Genomic DNA, 18907 nt, shown 5'->3' on the forward strand with positions numbered 1-18907 from the left:
GCCCGCGTCCCTGCGTCCTGGACGCATCATTTTTGCTGGGGGCGCGATGTGTCAAATCCACGTGCGTCCCCAGGACACAACTTTTTTGACACAAAATTGTCATTTTTACCCAGTTAACAAAGATTTACCGCACTCCAAACTTTTCAGGCAGATCCGCCATTGTTATTTTGGTCTCGTGGTTCGAGTTTTCGTCTGCACGCCGATCTCAGCCAACAAGATCTCGTTGCTTCGAGATTACGTCTTTGTTGTGGTGATTGTCATCGAGTCAAGGTGAAAATCAACACAAAATCTGTAATTTCTTCAGTGTCAGTAATAAGTCGAAACATAATACAGAAAGTGATAACAACGGCAATAATTCCAGCAAGAGAAAAAACGGCAGACAAATTCTTCGGAAGATCGCGAAGGCAAGGAAAACACGTGTGTTGAAGCGAACGATTCGACGAAAGAAAATAAACAAAAGGATACTCCTAGCAAGAAAAGGACTTTTCTGCCAAAATGGACTAAATTATATTCCTGGTTACGCTATGAGTATGATAATGGGTTGAACCTTGAGAAGGCATTACAACTGTGGTGGGACAGCAAACCACAAAGAATATATGAACTGAAAAATCTGAAGTGATAGCTGCTTTGAATTACCAATTATCTGTGATGATTAAAACTGCATGAATATATAAACTACTATTTCAGCAATATTATTTTGTATAATGTACAATATTTTTGCGAACTGAAAAATCTGAAGTGAAAACTGCTTTGTATTACCAATTAACTGTGATGATTAAAACTGAATGAAAATATAGATTTATGTTATATATTTGTTGCCGATTTACAATTTCAACCTTGATAACACAAAATTTTGGGGACCCATAGATTTTTGAGCCTGCGAGTCCCCGGGACCCATCACTTTTCAGAGGTAAAATGAACACTGGTTCACCATCAACTTCCTAAAACTTAACAACTTCATCTCTTCGGCACCAAATCCACCCTCTCAAAAGTTGACTCCTCTTTCCGTGGACATTTACTCAGTTTTTTCCTCCCCTCTGGTCAAGAGTCTGGGTGTCATCCTCAACAGAACACTCTCCTTTAACTCTCATATAAATCATTCACCCAGTCAGCTTACTCTAACCTGCGCTCCATCAACCTGCGCCCCTCCCTCGTCCATAGCTTTTTCACGTCACGCCTCGATCACTGCAATTCCCTCCTCTACGGTGTACCTCAAAAGTCCCTCCATAAACTTAAAATGGTCCTCTGCTGCACGCATCACCAAAAAACCCTCTAGCCATCCCATCACCCCTGTCCTTCAGCAACTCCACTGGTTCCCAATCAACCATAGAATCGACCACAAAATCCTCTACACCTACATGGCCATTTATAACATTGCCCCTTCCTACCTTTCCTAATTCCTTCTCATTGCCACGCCATCCTGCACCCTTAGATCATCCTCCTCCATCCACCTCATTATATCTGCTGCCCATCTCAGCTCATGGGGAGCACAGCTTTCATCCGCTCCGTCCCACAGATCTGGAACTCACTGCCGCCTGACCTTCAGAAATCTGACACATTGTACACCTTCAAATACTCAAAATTAATCTTTTCAGAATTGCCTTTTCTTGATTATCTGCTCTACTGTGTTTTTATTTACTATTTATCACTTGCTTGTTTTATTCTTGCTCTATTGTTAATACTATATGTACATGGGCCTTTAAGGTTTGCTCATTTTCCTCATGCCGGGTTTAACTTTTACTTGCCGATATGCAGGTTTTAAAACAGGGGATGGTCTAATAGTCGTTAGCCTGTACAGCCCTTCGAGACTTCTTGTGATTAAGAGCTAAATAAACATGACTCGTCTTTTGCCAATAATGTTGCTGTTCTTTAATTTCCACACGCATTACGGTTGTTATAAGATTTCCATCTGCTGCATACTGCTGGAAGTGTGAATTTCCCAACGAGGATGAATAAAGTATCTATCTATCTTGAAGATTCAATAAAAAGAGGTTGTTAAGGTGAGGGCTTTTGGACAGAACAGAAATATCTTATCAGAAGGCTCCTTTCAAAGTTCAAAATACATTGAAGTATTTTCTTCTTAGTTTGAGTGTCTACTAAATGTTTAAACGGAGAAAAGAGAACGATCCATTGAAATAAAACCACAAGAGAACCAAATTTGTTCTTCACAGGTTTACGTAAACCAACGACTTCAACTGAATGTATACAACAACTTAGATTCAACCACTTGCCATTGATGTGAATTTTATCACAAAGTGAGTCCAGACGCTTCTATTACAAAGTCATGTTTAATCAGGAATAAAGTAAAGATCTCCAACACTTATTTACAGATTGTTTTTTTCCTCCTCTCAGCCTCAGAACTGCTGCACGACTACTTTCTTCTTGCTATCGAACGTGAAACGGTTGGCACGGAACAACTCGCTGTTGTAGAACGACGACAAGCTGTGGATGTTGATCTGACGAGCCTAAAAACACATTTTCAACTCTTAGCAACTTTGAGGTAACATGAATTACTAATAAGTTATGTCATTACTGACGTACAGTATACCAGCGTGCATCTAAGATATGCATGTACATGTAACTAACGTTAGTATATCGTGTTCTTTATATTTTAATTTTAAATTGCCTTTCAACATGACATGCATGTTTTCGGTGTTGGATTTTATCAAATAAATCTTCCCCAAAATGCGACAAATACATGTTTTTCCTTCTTAATTATGCATTTTTTTGGCTGGTGTGCGACTTATAAAATGTGATACATGGAGTGACCATAAAGGAATTACTTGCCAATTCTACCAGGTTTGATTTACTTTTAGCAGACCGGTAGGCATGGTTACCTTGTCGTGCAGCTCCTTCTCAGCTATCTCGACAGTGTCGTCGCGGGCTCCGTAGCGGCTCTTTTGGTAGGAAACACGCTCGGCTGCTAGTTGCTTAAGGATGAACAGCAGCAGCTCGTTGTTGTCCTTACGATACGCCAGATAACGAGAGAATGTCTGCAGGGAAGTACAGGAAACGTGTCTCAGGGTCGGCCGGGCTTGTAGCTAAAGGCGTCGAGGAGTACCTTGCGCATATTGCGCATGATGCTGAACTTTTGCGTGTCGATAAAGCTCTCGAGCATGATGCGGACGGCCATGTTGACATCGTCCTCCATCACGTAGTTGCGCAAGTGCATTTTGGCGTGTGCCTCTGCCATACGAATCATCGACTCAATGTGCCGCACTGTGATTGGTATGCTGCCCGTAGACTGGAAAGACACAGAAGATTTGGATTCCTCATTTGGTTTGCTTCTTAAAAGGCATTCCAGACAGATTTTTTTGATAGACCATTTTGCTAAATTGAGTAAGGGGCAGTAGCTCAGGAGGAAGTTATCTCGGGACCAAAGAGGTTACAGGTTCGATTTCCGGCTCCTCAGAGTTAAATGTCAAAATGTCCTTGGGCAAGACACTGAACCCCTAATGGCCCCTTATATGCAGGTAGGCGCCTTGTATGGCTGACTTCACAATGAAATGTTCCTGCTCATTATAAGGATTATTTTTCTCATTTGACAACAGAAATAATTTTAATATTACAGTAAAAGGATAAAAAAAAAAGTCATATTTAATGTTAATGTAGATAGATTTTGGGGGTAATGTTGATAACAATTATTTTGTGTATGTGTCAGAGATTATCATGAAGAACAAGGAACACACCAGAAAGGTCAGAGATACTGTTGTGGAGAGGTTTAAAGCTGGATTTGGATACAAAAATATTTCCCAAGTTTTAGACATCCCAAGGAGCACTGTGCAAGCGAGAGTATTCAAAAGAAAGGAGTATCAGACCACTCCAAATCTACCAAGATGGGGCTTTCCCCCTAAACTTTCAGCTCATACAAAGAGAAAACTGATCAGAGATGCAGGCAAGAGGCCCATGATCACTTTGGATGAACTGCAGAAGTCTACAGCTGATGTGGGAAAATCAGTCCATAGGAAAACAATCAGTCGTATACTGCACAAATCTGGCCTTTATGGAAGAGTGGAGAGAAGGAAGCGACTTCTAAAAGATATCTATATAAGGTGTTGTTTAAAGTTTGCCACAAGCCACCTGGGAGACACACCAAACATGTGGAAGAAGGTGCTCTGGTCAGATGAGACCAAAATCGAACTTTTTGGCAATAATGCAGACGTTAAGTTTGGCGTACAAGCGGCAAAGCTCATCACCCTCAACAGAAAGAACTAAAAACTGCTGTTCACAAACGCTTTCCATCCAACCTCATTGAGCTTGAGCGGTTTTGCCAGGAGGAATGGGCAAAAATATCAGTTTCTTGATGTGCAAAACTAAGAGACATACCCCAAACGACTTGCAGCTGTAATCGCAGCAAAAGGTGGCGCAACAAAGTATTAACTCAATGGGGCTGAATAATTTTGCACACCCACTTTTTTGTTTTGTATTTGTTAAAAAGTTTAAATTACCCAATAAAGAGTGTTACACTTCATGATTATGTCCCACTTATTGTTGATTCTTTACAAGAAATTAGTTTTATATCCTTATGTTTGAAGCCTGAAATCAAGTCAAGTCACATTTATTTATATAGCCCTTAATCACAAACATGTCTCGAAGGACTTCACAGGATTACAATTACACAATTACCTATCTTAAACCAACACGTGGGCAAAGAACAACTCAACTCAAGGGAGCCAAATAGTTTCACAAGAATCTGTACGTTTTAGTTTGAGGGATTATTTTACAAATTGTAACATTACTGCTATAATGTACAGTAATTTGGTCCGATAATCATTAAGCATCTATACTGAGAAGCCAACGTATGTAGTCAAAATGGCAAGTCAAGCGTCTACATATCTCACCATGGACTCCTTGCGCAGGTCACTGTAGATGCGAGCCACCTTATCCTGGTCCATCTGGTTGAGTTTGGGATGAATCTGCAAAGAATTGTGGTGAATGGTCACACTCTTGACACACTCCACACACACGTCACCTTGAGACTCCACTAACCCGGTCTTTAGCGTAGAAAATGTACTTCCGAAGTAGCTCCTGAGGGATGGGTGCCACGTTGGACGAGTTGGGCAGAATCACTTCTTCTAAGGCAGTGTTCCCTTCCTTGTTGCTTGGGTGGTGCTTCACATGGGAGCCCACCACAAAGCGCGCCAACATCTCGTCCTAGGAGCGCAGCAATAGTATCAGTCGACAAAAAAAAAAAATCACATTCATTCTCCTTGTTATGAATCAAACACGTCTCATGTATTTTGTGTGGCTACTGGAGCACATTCCAGCTGACTTCAGCCAGTGGATGCACTGAACTGTAAGCTGGACAAAACACAGAGAGATAATCACACATGCTTAGGCGTCCAGGGAAAAACTGGATTAGCCGATCAAATGAAAGCAGAATTAATTAAGAGTAGCACACTACATTCATCCCTTTAAGGATATACTGGGTCTTAGACCCTAAATGCATCTTACAATTGATGTATACAGAGTGGCAGAGAAAAGAGATTCTCTAAACACACACGCGTACACAGAGAGTACAGAGGACATAAAGACAAATTAAAAAGGAAATGAGTGAAACCAGGGAAGGGGGCCAAATTTTTACCCTTTGTAATTGTATATTGTTTCAAAGCAGAATGTGTCGTATGGCAAAATTTCATATAGAGGCAACTCTACCATCAAACTCCATGAACCACTGGAGAGCCATGTCTTTTTAGTGACCCAAGCGAAAGAGCTCATTCTCTAAAAAGAGCTGGAATTCTCATCACTAAGCTACGTGCTTCCAGGCTGAGATCATGACTCGGTGTTGACAAGGTACATTGTTTTCGAAGAAAAGCTCTGGTTTAGGGACCAGCCTCAAGTAGCAGACTTATCTCCAAAACCTAAGTGCTTCAGTCCTTAAAAGACAGTGGGAGCTTTTATCAACCAAATAAATTTGAGTGTGAATGTTGGACTGACCAAGTTAGACTGTGCATGTAAATGAGTCATTTGAATGTGCATACCTGCACAGGATCCACAGTGTCTCGGACGACACACAAGACATCAAAACGTGACACAATGGGCTCGGTGAGGTCTACGTTCTCAGCAAAGGTGAGTGACGGATCATACCTGCCGCCTGGGTGGACAGGCCCACTAAATGTTAGCAGCAAATAAAAACAAATGAGCTTGATAGCCAGAAGCAAAGTCCTGACTTTACCGATGGGGTTGGAAGCAGCGATCACGGTACAACGGGCCTGCAGCGAGGTAACGATGCCCGCCTTAGAAATGGAGATGCTTTGCTGCTCCATGGCCTCGTGAATGCTTGTGCGGTCAGCGTCGTTCATCTGTAGAATTGTGACTTGTTAGAACAGTGATGAGCAAACTACAGAAAGCCAGGCTTTTTAATCAGGCCTACCAAATATCTATCTACCCTGGTCATATCCCTCGAGAGGGGTGACCGACAGCAAGACAAACACATATACAAAAACAAATAAAATTAAAAAAGGGAAAAGTAGCAAAAAAGACACAAAAATTTTGGGGGACCAAGGCCAACCCAAATGCTCAAACACCCAAACAAGTTAAGCACCTAGACACCCAAGTTGGTCATGCTTTCGTCCCTCCAGATGCGACGGGACACAAGAAAGCGGCCATGTCACTCGGATCAGGGTGATACAACACACTCTTCTGTTCAACAGCAGGGCCCGACAGCTTTCACTGGTTTACCCCTGCCGCATCATAAAGGTGCCCTTCCCATCCCTTAGCACCCTCTAAACATCCCAATATCCTTTTACAACAACTCTCCACTCATTCCTATCACCGACAAGAGCTGTAGCTTCCACTATATTTAGACCTCTTTCCTGCAGTGCACTCATAACACCATCCATCCACGTCAATCGAGGCCTTCCTCTTGGTCTCCTTCCATTTACTTCTGCTCTTCAACATTCACTCCTCATCCATCCTCTCCATGTGTCCAAACCACCCGAGGACTCTTATCCACACGCTTGCTCAGTTCCACTGCTACTCCAGTTCTGTTTCTCACAATCTACCAAATATAAACGTTAATATTGTCATGCATATATATATATATATTTTTTTTTTATTTGTTGATTTTGGTGTCACCCTTGTTCCCCGTGAACCGGAGTGTCTTTAAATTTGTTCTATACACGATTAAGACGCACATTAGTGGACTGTTTCCGCAGCTGTCAATCTTGGTCAACTAGCGCAGCAGTCAATATTATTTAAATTGACATTAAAATACACAGGAATGTGACAGAATCATTTTTGAATAAATTCTGTACTATATCAACTACATTTTAGAATGTACACGTATCTTGGTACAGGACGGGCATACCTTGTCAAACTCATCAATGAGGCAGACACCACGGTCAGCCAACACGAGCGCTCCGGCCTCCAGCGTCCACTCGCGACTGACGGGGTGCCTCTGCACGTAAGCGGTAAGGCCCACGGCGGAAGCACCCTGGCCAGTGGTGAAAACAGCCCTGCTTGCCACCTTCTCCACATACCTGTGCACAGGAAGGGACATCTTACCAAAATAATACACGGCAAATAAGCCCACCCGCTCGACATAATGTCCTACTTGAGGAACTGGGACTTGGCCGTCCCGGGATCTCCACAAAGAAGCACGTTGATGTCACCTCGCACCTTGTGTTTTCCCCCTGTCGGTAAAAAAAAAAGAAAAAAAGGTTAATGTGGGTGAGGGTTAAGGTGAGATGGCGGTCAGGTTCTAAAACGGCAAATGAGTAGCCAATGTGGCAATGATTACCAGGATTTTTTGACTCTCCTCCAAACAAGGCCACAGCAAGGGCTCTTTTGATGTCCTCATGACCGTAGATGGATGGCGCAATGCTGGCAAAAATCTGAATTCAAACCAAAATTTGTCGTTAAAATTATTGCGTGGTTTACAACAAGAATGAAATGATCTGCATTTTTATAGCGCTTTTCAAGTCAAGACTTCCCCAAAGCGCTTTACATTGTGCTTCACATTTCCCAAAAGTGCCTGTGCAGCCATGTAAGGCGCTAACCTGCTTATTGGGGGCATTAGGGGTTCAGTGTCTTACCCAAGGACACTGACATGTAACACGGAGGAGCCGGGTTTCGAACTGCGATCTCTTGATCCCAAGACGAGCGCTATACCTCCTGAGCCACTGCCGCCCCCGAAAAAACTGAGACTTTCAGCGAGGTCAATTACCATATTTTTCATACTAAAGGCGCAACTAAAATCACCAATTTGGGCAGGAATTTGAAAGTGCGCCTTATATTTCACAGTAAACGGCAGATAAGATTGTGAATGCATACAGTATTCATAGGTACAGTATTCAGTACCAAACAAGGTTTTACGGTATTTGAGCAATGATCTATCAGTGAACAAAATGGAAAAACATTGTATGCAACGGTATTTGTACCCGGTTAGTAGGGATGGGAGTGAAAATTTGCAAAGTGCATTCCGATGGGTTAAACGGTAGCTTCACTTTACCTGTGCGCCAATAACCTCCCAGTTTAATAGGTATTAGTACATAAAATAGCTTATACGGTATTTTGTAGAAAGACAATGTTTTCTCCATTCTCTAACAATCATAGAATATTTGGATAAAGCATTCTCATTTTAAAGTCCCTCTATTTTTCCACGGATGAATATTAGAGAATAAAAATATCTATTTGTGACTATTGCCAAATCGTAGCCATTTTTAGGGACTTACTCGTTCTCCGATGCACTCGTCCTTAGACAGAGCAACAATGGCCTTGACATCTTCGTCCGTCAGTTCAGCTACGGCCACACCTTCGTCTCGGCAGGCAATGTGGTTGGCCAAGATGACGGTGGCAAACACAGGGAACCCATTGGCCATGTTCAGAGAACCATCATAGTTGTTGTGGTAGATGCCCGTCAGCTCCTGAAACCGCAAATACAATTTGAAAGGCTGGCCAGCCAAGAGCCTGACTTTTGAGACCTGGCCCACTCACAATCTCGTCTCCTGGCTTGCAGCTATCAACCAGGTCGGCGAGCAGGATGGCGTCTTTGGAGCGTGGAAGACGTCCAGCGGCGACCTTGCCCGGGCTCTCCTGGATGGTGATCCTTTGGTAGTTCTGATACACAGTCTAAAAGATGTCCACCAAGAATTATAAGAGTAGATCTGCAATGCTTTTCAGACAAAAAGCAGTAATAGACTCGACAATGAATTCCATAGTAAATTATTGTCACCAGTAGGGCTGCACGATTAACCGTAATATTCAAAATGTGACATGTAATCGCAAGCCACTGCATTTTTTCCAAGGATTTATAGTTCCATGTTAGTGATTAATAGAGTGCTTGGTCAACCTGAATTGGGAGACAAGTCTTAACGACACTAGTCAATATAAGTGAGGCAAAGTTTGCATGCAGCGTGTGCCCGACTGATAAGATGGTAGTGCTCTCTAAATCGCTGTCTTACTTTAAAAGTCCTTGTACTTTTGAATAATGATAATTAAGTCCATCAATTTAAACTGCAATTGTGTTCATATTTGTAGATTTATAGTTTGTTTTTTTCCCCAAAATCGTGCAGCCCTAGTCGCCAGACGCGTTTTTCCAACAGAGCGAAGCATCACTACATGAATATAATCTCTGCTGATAATCGCACATGCGAAGGAATGATGGCGTCAACATCAAGAACATGTTTAAAGTTTCGGAGCATTTTAGCATGGATACAGTGGATAAAATCACTACTTGCAAAGGGTCCTTGAAGTGCCATGATATGAAAGCAGTTTTTTCATATCATGGCAGTACCTTGGTGATACATGAACATATATGGCGAAAAAGCACGTCCAATAGTTCAAAGAACCGGACTCTGACTCGCCTCGGTCAAATTCTAGTATCATTCAAGCAATACGATTTTGATGACATGCATACCACATTTCATGTGTATAGCTTGAACGTTATGCCAGACATAACCCTTTTTTGTTTTGCAGTAATACAAATATTTTTCTTGATTTTCATTATTATTCATTTGCCTGTCCCTAAAAATGACCGAGCACCGTACCTAAATGACAGAATGTTCATTGAAGGATGCATTTTTCACTGTACTCATTTTTCTTGTGTGTATCAACTGCGGCATAAATTAATCAACTTCATGATAAATTTTAAGAAAATATTTATCTTTATCTAAATTATTTGATGAACTGTTCCAATTGTCTGTGAGGCGTCAACTACTATACTATAAGAGTGAGGTGTGAGGGAAAAAGCTGGGCCGCAATGATGATGCTCACCTCCTCCATGTTGATATCAAAGGGGCCCTGAGACTGACACTCAGGACACGAGCCGGGTTTCACTTCCTGGTTTTGGGACTGGAAAAAGGGCCCCAGTACAAAGTTGCACTTGTTGCAGTTGTACTTGACCATGCCCAGCTGCGGTAGCACGCCCGTGCAGCTGCTCACGACGCCGCTGGTCCGGATCAGCTGGTTCAGGTGGAGCTGCCTGCACAGGCGTTAAGTTGAAAAAAAAGCATCAATAAAGGTCAGTATTGCATGACTGAAGTGTATTCGTTTTTTTAAAACGGAACACCTACAAAGGAGATTTAATAGGATGCCAGTTTGTTTTTCAGACTTTTAGTGAGCTCTGTTATTTTAGTGATTACATAGTTGTTGCGGTTGTTTGATATTCATCTTTTGGGGCGCATCTGTTTTTGTAACCTGGGAGATTTATTAAAAGGACCTTTAGAACTGGTTGAACTTTCTTAACTGAAGGCTTCTCTCCCAGTCCTCCTCGCAAGTTCATAATCCATCAATGCCAGCCTTCCTTATTTCGAGTGTCTATTAAACTTGAAACTTACCAATGATCAAAGGCTTACTGGGCTAACGTAGTCCGGGGAAAAATTGAAGATTGGACACTAATCTGAACTTAAAAAAAAAAAAAAAAAACTAAACTGCTGCTAAAATTGCGGACCAGACAAACAAGGAGAGCGAAACAGACTTTTCAATTAAGAGTTAACGAGTTTCTGATCACAGGTATTACCATTACTTGGTGTAAAACTGAAAGGTTAAGCATTCTTGTAAAACAATAGTTTAAATTTGCAATTTCTATATTTTTTTGGTGGGGTAGGGGGTCGGGGGAGTATCAGTTTTTGTTATGTGGTGGTAAGCACTTTCGCCTTACCCCAGTTTTAGACAGGGCGGAAACATATGGTGGCCTGGAGAGGGATAGGCGCCACCAGGCTGGACACACCACAGGAAATGGTGCCCCTCTGACCATAGTGGTTAAGAGATACAACTAACAGGCTTTTTTTTTGGGATCAAGACAGGTTTCTCAATGCAATTATCGCACGACATATTTTGTCCCTTCCAATTTGTACCAACATAAAAAAAAAAACTTTTAAGCTGTGTTTGGGTGTCACCCCCAGAACTCCCTGTGCAATTAATGTGTTCCAGAGCAGTGGTTAGCAACAACCGGGCCACGGACCAGTGCCGTGTTTTTTGGTATTGGGCTGCACAGATATAAAGAAAATGTACCTTTTTTGTTTGTACTGCTTTTATCAGTGTATACCCGCATTGTTTTTCACCAAATAAAAATTCAAAGTGTGGATAAATGTTACAAAAAGGTTTGTGTATCACTGTATTTGAGTAATGATTGATCTGTTGACAAATATCGCTGACCTCATTTGCTCAGCATTGGATGCAACGGGAATCCAACCTGGAATATGGGGAATTTTATTTGTTTAAAAACAAATGTACCATATATCATAATCATCATTAACAATTATTAAATTATTGGGCCTGGCCGCAAGAATTGAATTGGACAAACCGATCCATAGAGCATGGATTGAACAGTAGGGATTGGACAACAGCTTTACAGATAAACTATGCTTAAAAAATTGAACCTCCACCGTTGAATTGGTGAGCTTTAGGTAACACACTTACAAATTTAAATAGCCCTGACACATGGCTATTACCTGAGAGAGCGAATCTCCTCCACGAGAGGCAGGTTGCAGATGCGCACATGGATTTCTTGGGCAATACGCTCGTATTTAGGGTACATGGCCAGCACCACTTCCTTGGCTGCCTCGTCAAACACCTGAAAGACACGAGGATGGCTTGGGTTTGAAGGGTTGAATACAAGAAAAACCATGAAAGGCAAAGGTGAGCAGGTAGGAAGCCAGGAAGGCCAAGTAAAAAAAGAAAGTCAAGGTCATAAAGGCAGAAAGAAAGGGTTGGTGCAAGCAGGTTCACGTCAGGCAGTAATTCTCAAATATTTTCTCTTACACACTGAAGAGACTAAGCTTTTGTTTCTGCTAGTTCCGTGTTAAAAAGTAATGTCTGTTTGTTTGCCAGAATTGGAGAAAACCGTGATCGTAAGTTTCAGCGAAAAGATTGGACTGAGGCAAACAGGGTCGGATTTGAAGTGCACACTTCATATCAGGTAAGAGAAAGAAAATTGTTAAGAGTATAGCCTATATGACACAGAGGCCTTCAAAACAAAACAAAAAAACGACTGAATAAATGTATCCAATAAATTACTTTTATTGTATGCCCAACGATTGTTTGCAATGTGTGCCTGTCTACATTTTCTAGGCAGGCTACCATTGGCATTCAAGCAACACGCTAACAGTTAGCTAAAGCTAAGAAAATAAGATATTTTGCCGAAATCAAAAGAAATATGAACTCATAGAAACAATAATAAATGTTCAATTTTTCTCACCTAATATTAAGTGTGCACCGCAAACCCGAGCATTTTTTATGAGTGCCCCTGTCCAATTTTTTTTACTTTTAGATCTGGAATGCCTGCTGGCATCCAGTAAAACTTCAATTTAATACCACTATTTTTTTTTCTGCGATTCTGGCACACAAAGACAAAACATGACGAGAGCTAGCAGCTAAGACAGCTTTCTTTCCGTCTTCTGACCAGCGCAGGTATTATTTTGCCTCCAAGCTTCGCACCGCCCAACAGGTACATCACAATGTTTACAATTGAGAGGGTCTACACATTTCATACTTATGGACAAATATTTTCCAAAGCAACAACAAAATAGGATTTGCAATGAGCATGGTAACCACAAGAGGGCCCTGGAAGAGCACTCCAATATGTTTCCCAAAGGCAGAACAGATACCGTATGCAGTATGCTTCAAAAGTGATTATGCATTTCCAATTTTTTCAAATTTCTGGCCAATTTGAGGTTTAGATGAGCCTATTAGACAGGAATATTGGTACGTTTATTGCAGATTTTACCTTCAACATCTCCATGGGGGCTTCAGGCAAGAAATAAGCCAGCACGTGCTCCCTGGCTGCAAGGTCTTCATAATTTACGCCCAAGCTTTCTTTGTTTTCTGTGCGCACAAACAAACAACCTCAGAGACCCTTTCCAGAAACTGCAGTGCAAAAAACTAGCTTTCTAAACATGAGGATTACACATTTTTGAGAGGGTTCAGACTAAAAAAAAAGTCAAATTATCTGCAAATGCACTAAGGCAATCACACTATATAAACCAAAATTGAAACTCCTTTGGAATTTTACCGCATACTGTGCAAAAAAATAGACTCACACTAAAGGCATCGTACTGTACCAAAGCATGCTTTCAGCTTAGTCAAGATTTAAGAGAGTGAGAACATAAAAAGGGAATAATCTTTTTTTTTTCAAATTTTGTTTTTGCTTTTTATACTATTCTCTAGGGATCATTAGGGCTTTTTCTGTTCGGTATAATAGGCAAAATCTATACATTTGCAGTTTAGAATAAATGTCACTTAAATTGATTAAGAGCTACACATTTTAACAGAGGGCATGTATTGGCTGGGATTACTTGCTCTCTAATCATTCAGCAGAGAAAACTGACCTTTTTCCACCTATATTTTAGAAGAAGTGTTGTAAACATCTCTACCTGTGCACGAGTCAACCTGTAAAATGTCTGAGTCTGGAATTGAAGACGTGTATAGACAAATATATATTGATATTTCTTAATGCTGCCGATGTCTCTTGCACATTTTTTCTTGTGCACTTACAGCTATAAAGACAGTATACAAGCCTTACCAGGTGGATATTGCCCACCGAACCTAACGTTCTTTAAAAGTATAGTATAATTTTTTTAAAGTCTTTATTTACATGTTTATTTTGGAGTGCCATGTTTAATCTCGTAAACAATGCACACTAAGTTGATATTGTCAATAAACACCCTAAAATTCCATCTTGAAAGTGATCACGTCACATGCAGACAGCCTGAAACATGCATCACCTTTGCACATGTCGCTGATCTTCTCCTTAAAGACGTTGTGGCCACTCTCGTCCACATGTGTACGCAGGAAGTTCTTAAAGCGATTGTAAATCTCCAGGCGGGGGGCAGCCATGGAGACCCACTCCCTCACTGTATGACCCTGAGGACACAAAGAAAAGTGAGCGCAACTAAGGAAGTAGCAGTAGACTGTGGTGAGTGGAGAGGAAACAGACCTTCATGTCTTCCAGGTTTTCAATGCTTTCGATCATTTCTTCCTCGTCGCCCTCCGTCATACCCTCCGCTGCACGCTCGGCCAGGCGTCGCCTTCGCGCCGCCGGGCGCTCGTCGTCTTCGTCTTCGCTGTCTGAAGAGCGCATGAACATGGTGACAAAAGTTAGCGACATGAATTAATAAGTCGGCCCAACACAACCACTCCCAAAAAGTATATTTTCAAAATCAAGTTTCTTTAATAAAGAACAGGATAGACTTGAATATGATGAAAAACGCTTAATAAGATTTTGAGTAAAAAGAAAAAAAGGGAACAACACAACTGTGTTGAAATAGTTCAGTCCATTTGATTCCTAGCACCGCTTTGACTGAGCCTGTGTCACTTAAGGCATAGTGGCAGTCTGTGGAGGCTGTGGTGTGTTGAGAGTATGATATACAATGGTTATGTTGAACAACATTTTTACCAGACAATACAATTAATTTGTTATCATAAACAGATATGTCCTTATTTTAGTAGTGTTATATCGAATGGAACAGTGATCAGCCTAGCTTAACTGTTGTGTGGGGGTGTGTAAGCTACACATACTGTAGCTTCAAGGTAAACATTCGGGTGTTGGAACGGATTTTGTACGTTTTGTACACATACTGTAGCTTACAAATCTTCCCAGCACCAGCATGGATATTTGCGTTTTTTTACTGTGCAAAAAAAACATGATCATGTGAGAGTCCTTCACCATACACAAAACCTCCTAATTTATTTATATGTGAATGTCAGCATTACCCAGTGAATCACTGTGAAATGTTGTAATGTAATGTAGAAATGTTGAAATTAAAAAAATAAATTAACCAGCCAGAGACTCTGGGTGCTCATCACCCCAAAGCTCTGCACCTAAAATAACCTCTGACGCACAGGTTGTCTTTAGCCTGAGAACACCAAGAATTTCCAGGTCGATATGTTCAAATGTCAAGTTGCGTAAAAATGTAAATTCAAGTCATTTAATACACTTTACCAGTTACAGGACACCAGGACAGACAACTCTGAAAAAAGTTGCCTGCCTTTCTCAACTTGAAACACAATAAGACAATCACAGTGGAACCTCGGTTCTCGACCATAATTCGTTCCAGAACCCTGTTCGAAAACCGATTTGTTCGATCACCAAAATCATTTTTCCCATTAAAAATAATGTAAATCGTTTTAATCCGTTCCAACACCCGAATGTTTACCTTGAATGTTTAACGTAAACGTAAAGCTAACCCAGGCTACTCGTACTTTCGCGTTATGGTAATCTTCCGTACGAAAGATTATGCTAACATGAACGTGTAAAAATAAAAAAAGGGCTAAAACACTTCGTACACCTATATTAAAAGCGAAAGCAAAACGAAGCACATCCGCACGCGCTAACAGTTGGTCACGAAAAGAGTGATCTACACCCATACGCCGCTCAGCATAGCACCCTAGCGCACGCATTACCGGCGTTCGAACTCCGATTTTTTGACCGAACAGCGAAGCAAGAATTTCTCTAAATTTTTGGTCCGACTCAGATTCGTTCGAACTGAGAGGCATTCGAAAACCAAGGTTCCACTGTAATTGCAAAAAAAGGAAACATTGTTGAAAAGTACTAAGGGTTGATAATCAGAATATATAACATAACAACACTATAAAATTAAGTTTATTCTAAATCTACTGATAACATTCATTACATGTATATGACATTGCAGTTTTCCATCTGCCGTTAGTATGTACCTGTATTTACTCATCTTCATACATGCAATGTTTGCGTTGCGTAGTCTGCTACAAGCCACGTGAACTCCTTTTTCTACGATGTTTTTAATGTACATTTACGTTTAGTAGCATCATCAATTTTGTTAGCCTCTTTTGAGTCTTCTATGGCGGATGTTTTGGCTTGATTCCGAAACACTTATCCATTTTTCTTGTGTTCTCTGTGAGTCTACTCTGGAAAATGATGTGCAAATGCTCGACCTTATAACGCTCGGGAGAGTCCGGAAGCACGTAGTTATTCGATGCAAGCTTCTCAGTGGCTGCAGAGTATGCAAATTGCCAAACGAACAGAGATTTCCAAACTGGACGAAGATTTCGAAATCGGAATAAAGCAAACGTTTGTAACAAGCTATCATTACATGCCGCCTTTCAAAAAAAAAAAAAAAATTTTTTTTCCTTGAAAAAGTTGTCTGCTACCCGGCCGGAGACGTTTTGTAAGTTGTACGCCCGACGTAAAAGATGCACACCCCGGGCAGACATTATTTCAGACATTGACTTTACTTAAAACAACATGAAGCGTAACCGTACATGAGCGCATCTAAATTGACATGTAGCTACTTTCAGATCAACCACTAATGATGTTTTTCCATCAGTTCTCCTGGAACTATCTAAAAACTGATGTGGTGGTCCTAAAAGCAAGCTACATAGAAATAATAACTTGTCCCGTTACATTAATCAATTATCCAACAAATAACACAATTAAGGGACCAACTTTGCAGTCTGTTTTAACAACATAGAGATGTAAGTGTTGATCCCACACTGGTTTGTTCAGGCCTCAAATGAGAGGTTTAAAATAATGGAAATGTTTCCGACCGTAGAGAAGGCCTCTCCGAAGGCGCCCACTGAGGCCCTGCTCGCGATCGCGCCTCCTCATTGCCTCCTCAGCAGCAGCCCGGGCTCCTGGTGAGAGTTCAGCCAGGTCCTCATCGTCTAGGTCCAGACCCTCGGCCTCATAGCGATCCAGCGCCGGGATGGCCCGATAATCCCTGTTGGCCACCGCACTAATCAGGTCCGGCTCATAAAGACAGACTTGGGTTTCTTACTTAAATTTGAGCATGCAAATTACGGCATCTTAAGGCGCCAACTTAACTGGGGAGTAAGTTAAAATTGTTTAGTTCGATAAAATGCAATTATCTTTCAATTCTTAATCGGGCAATTCCTGACATGTCTCAAACAATTAACACAGAAATTCGTTAACGGAATAGTGCGCAGGGTTAACGCTTACCGCTCCATGTCATCCCCGATCAGCTCCTCTCCATCGCCATCCTCCTCTTCTTCCTCACCAGGCGGGGTGACGTCTCCCAGCAAGCCTTCTGACTCATCTTCGAAGGGGGGCAGGTCTCTGCCAGGGCTTGAAGTCATATCCCCCCTCCTTGAAACTATCTCGGGGCTGCCCACGGACATGTTTTGCGACTCGGAAGAATCCTGTTAGAAGCACACAACCAAGCCTCTAAAAGTCTTTATCAAAATAATAATAATATAATAGAGCTGCCAAACATGGAATATAATTTCGAAGTCGATAAGATTATTTATATTTGGAAAAAAAATTTGCAGTGGAATTTAAATGTCATTTTTAACTAAAATAAATGTTTCATGGAAAAAAGAAAACGCAAATCAAACCTGCTGTTACTGCAGGAGTCCAGCAGATGGGACAAATCCACTATAAATATTCAGAGAAACAATGACAATAATAATTGCAAAGTGTTATACTGTATTGCTTTTGTTATTCCCTTTGGCATAAATAGCAGAATCCACTCTTCAAATGAACATTGGGTATGATTTAGTGCACATAAGTCTCAACAACTGATTTTTAATTAATCGCTATTAATTTATATAATACGCAAAAATACATTGACCATCTTATAAATATGCATTTTAGTTAACTCGAGGTCAAGAAAAAAATATTTTTTGCGTAACATTAGTCTCAAGCGGGGCCCTAAACAGTGCATCTATTTGTAAAAATAAATTTTCCATTAATGTTAACATGACTCACCATTACTACCTAACCTAATAACTAACTACAAGATGGGCAAGAAGGATTACTTGAACCAGTTTGAACGAAGTTTGACGTTTTTGACTTAAGTGAAGTCCGTTGAACTCATTGGCGAATATCGTGCGCTGACTAGCTGAACCTTCGCTTTATTAATATAGTTTGATCATGTTTTGCACATCAATCTGTAGTAAGAGAAAATCATATTGTATGTCAAAGAGGGCCATACAAGTAGCTTTCTTTGTGTCCGCCAGACTAGACAGATGGAATACGCATAGGCTTTACCAAATGGAGATCATTAAACGTCAGTGTGACAAACAAACGAATGCATGCTTTGGCCGATAACTGTGCATTATTGCAACCAAAAAACGTAAAAGTAAATAGCAAAAGAAGGAGGCGCGGAGCGACTCACCGCCATTTTCTGGTTGCTCCTCGCGTGTAAACTTTAAGCTTCTGCGCAAGAGCGGGTCCTTCTCCCGCGAAAACCAAATCACGTGGTACAAAGCCCGCGAAATCTCCTGAATATGTAAACAGTGCATGACGTTGCAGTTGTCAATTGGTGGGAATATGAAAGGAGGCATGTTCTTAAACGTGACGTATAGATAGGACAGTATTGGGCACGTTACTTTACACAACTAATTTGTTATAGTTACTCACTACTTTTTCCAAAAGGTAACTGGTTGGTGCCTGAATTACTCTATAGTAAAGGTAACTTGTCAAACAAGTTGTTGTATGTCCAATAATTTAAAATTTTCTGAGCAAATA

At 41.1% G+C, this 18907-nt stretch overlaps 1 protein-coding gene across 1 annotated transcript; it reads right to left on the reverse strand.

Moving 5' to 3' along the window:
- Positions 1-2269: 2269 nt before the first annotated feature.
- On the reverse strand, positions 2270-18652 carry mcm2 (minichromosome maintenance complex component 2). The gene is made up of 20 exons (XM_088337485.1): positions 18555-18652; positions 17378-17577; positions 16966-17138; positions 14378-14508; positions 14166-14304; positions 13169-13266; positions 11895-12016; positions 10216-10423; positions 8938-9072; positions 8676-8867; positions 7742-7835; positions 7556-7634; positions 7310-7481; positions 6176-6302; positions 5982-6094; positions 4990-5154; positions 4842-4916; positions 3062-3244; positions 2838-2993; positions 2270-2465 (listed from the first exon to the last, which is right to left on the reverse strand). The coding sequence occupies exons 1-20, from the start codon at positions 18558-18560 to the stop codon at positions 2355-2357; spliced, it is 2679 nt and encodes an 892-aa protein (XP_088193611.1). The 5' UTR covers positions 18561-18652; the 3' UTR covers positions 2270-2354.
- Positions 18653-18907: the final 255 nt, after the last annotated feature.

This window comes from Urocampus carinirostris, chromosome 6, assembly GCF_059441175.1.
Source record: "Urocampus carinirostris isolate Australia breed hairy pipefish chromosome 6, RoL_Ucar_1.0, whole genome shotgun sequence".
Classification (NCBI taxonomy): domain Eukaryota; kingdom Metazoa; phylum Chordata; class Actinopteri; order Syngnathiformes; family Syngnathidae; genus Urocampus; species Urocampus carinirostris.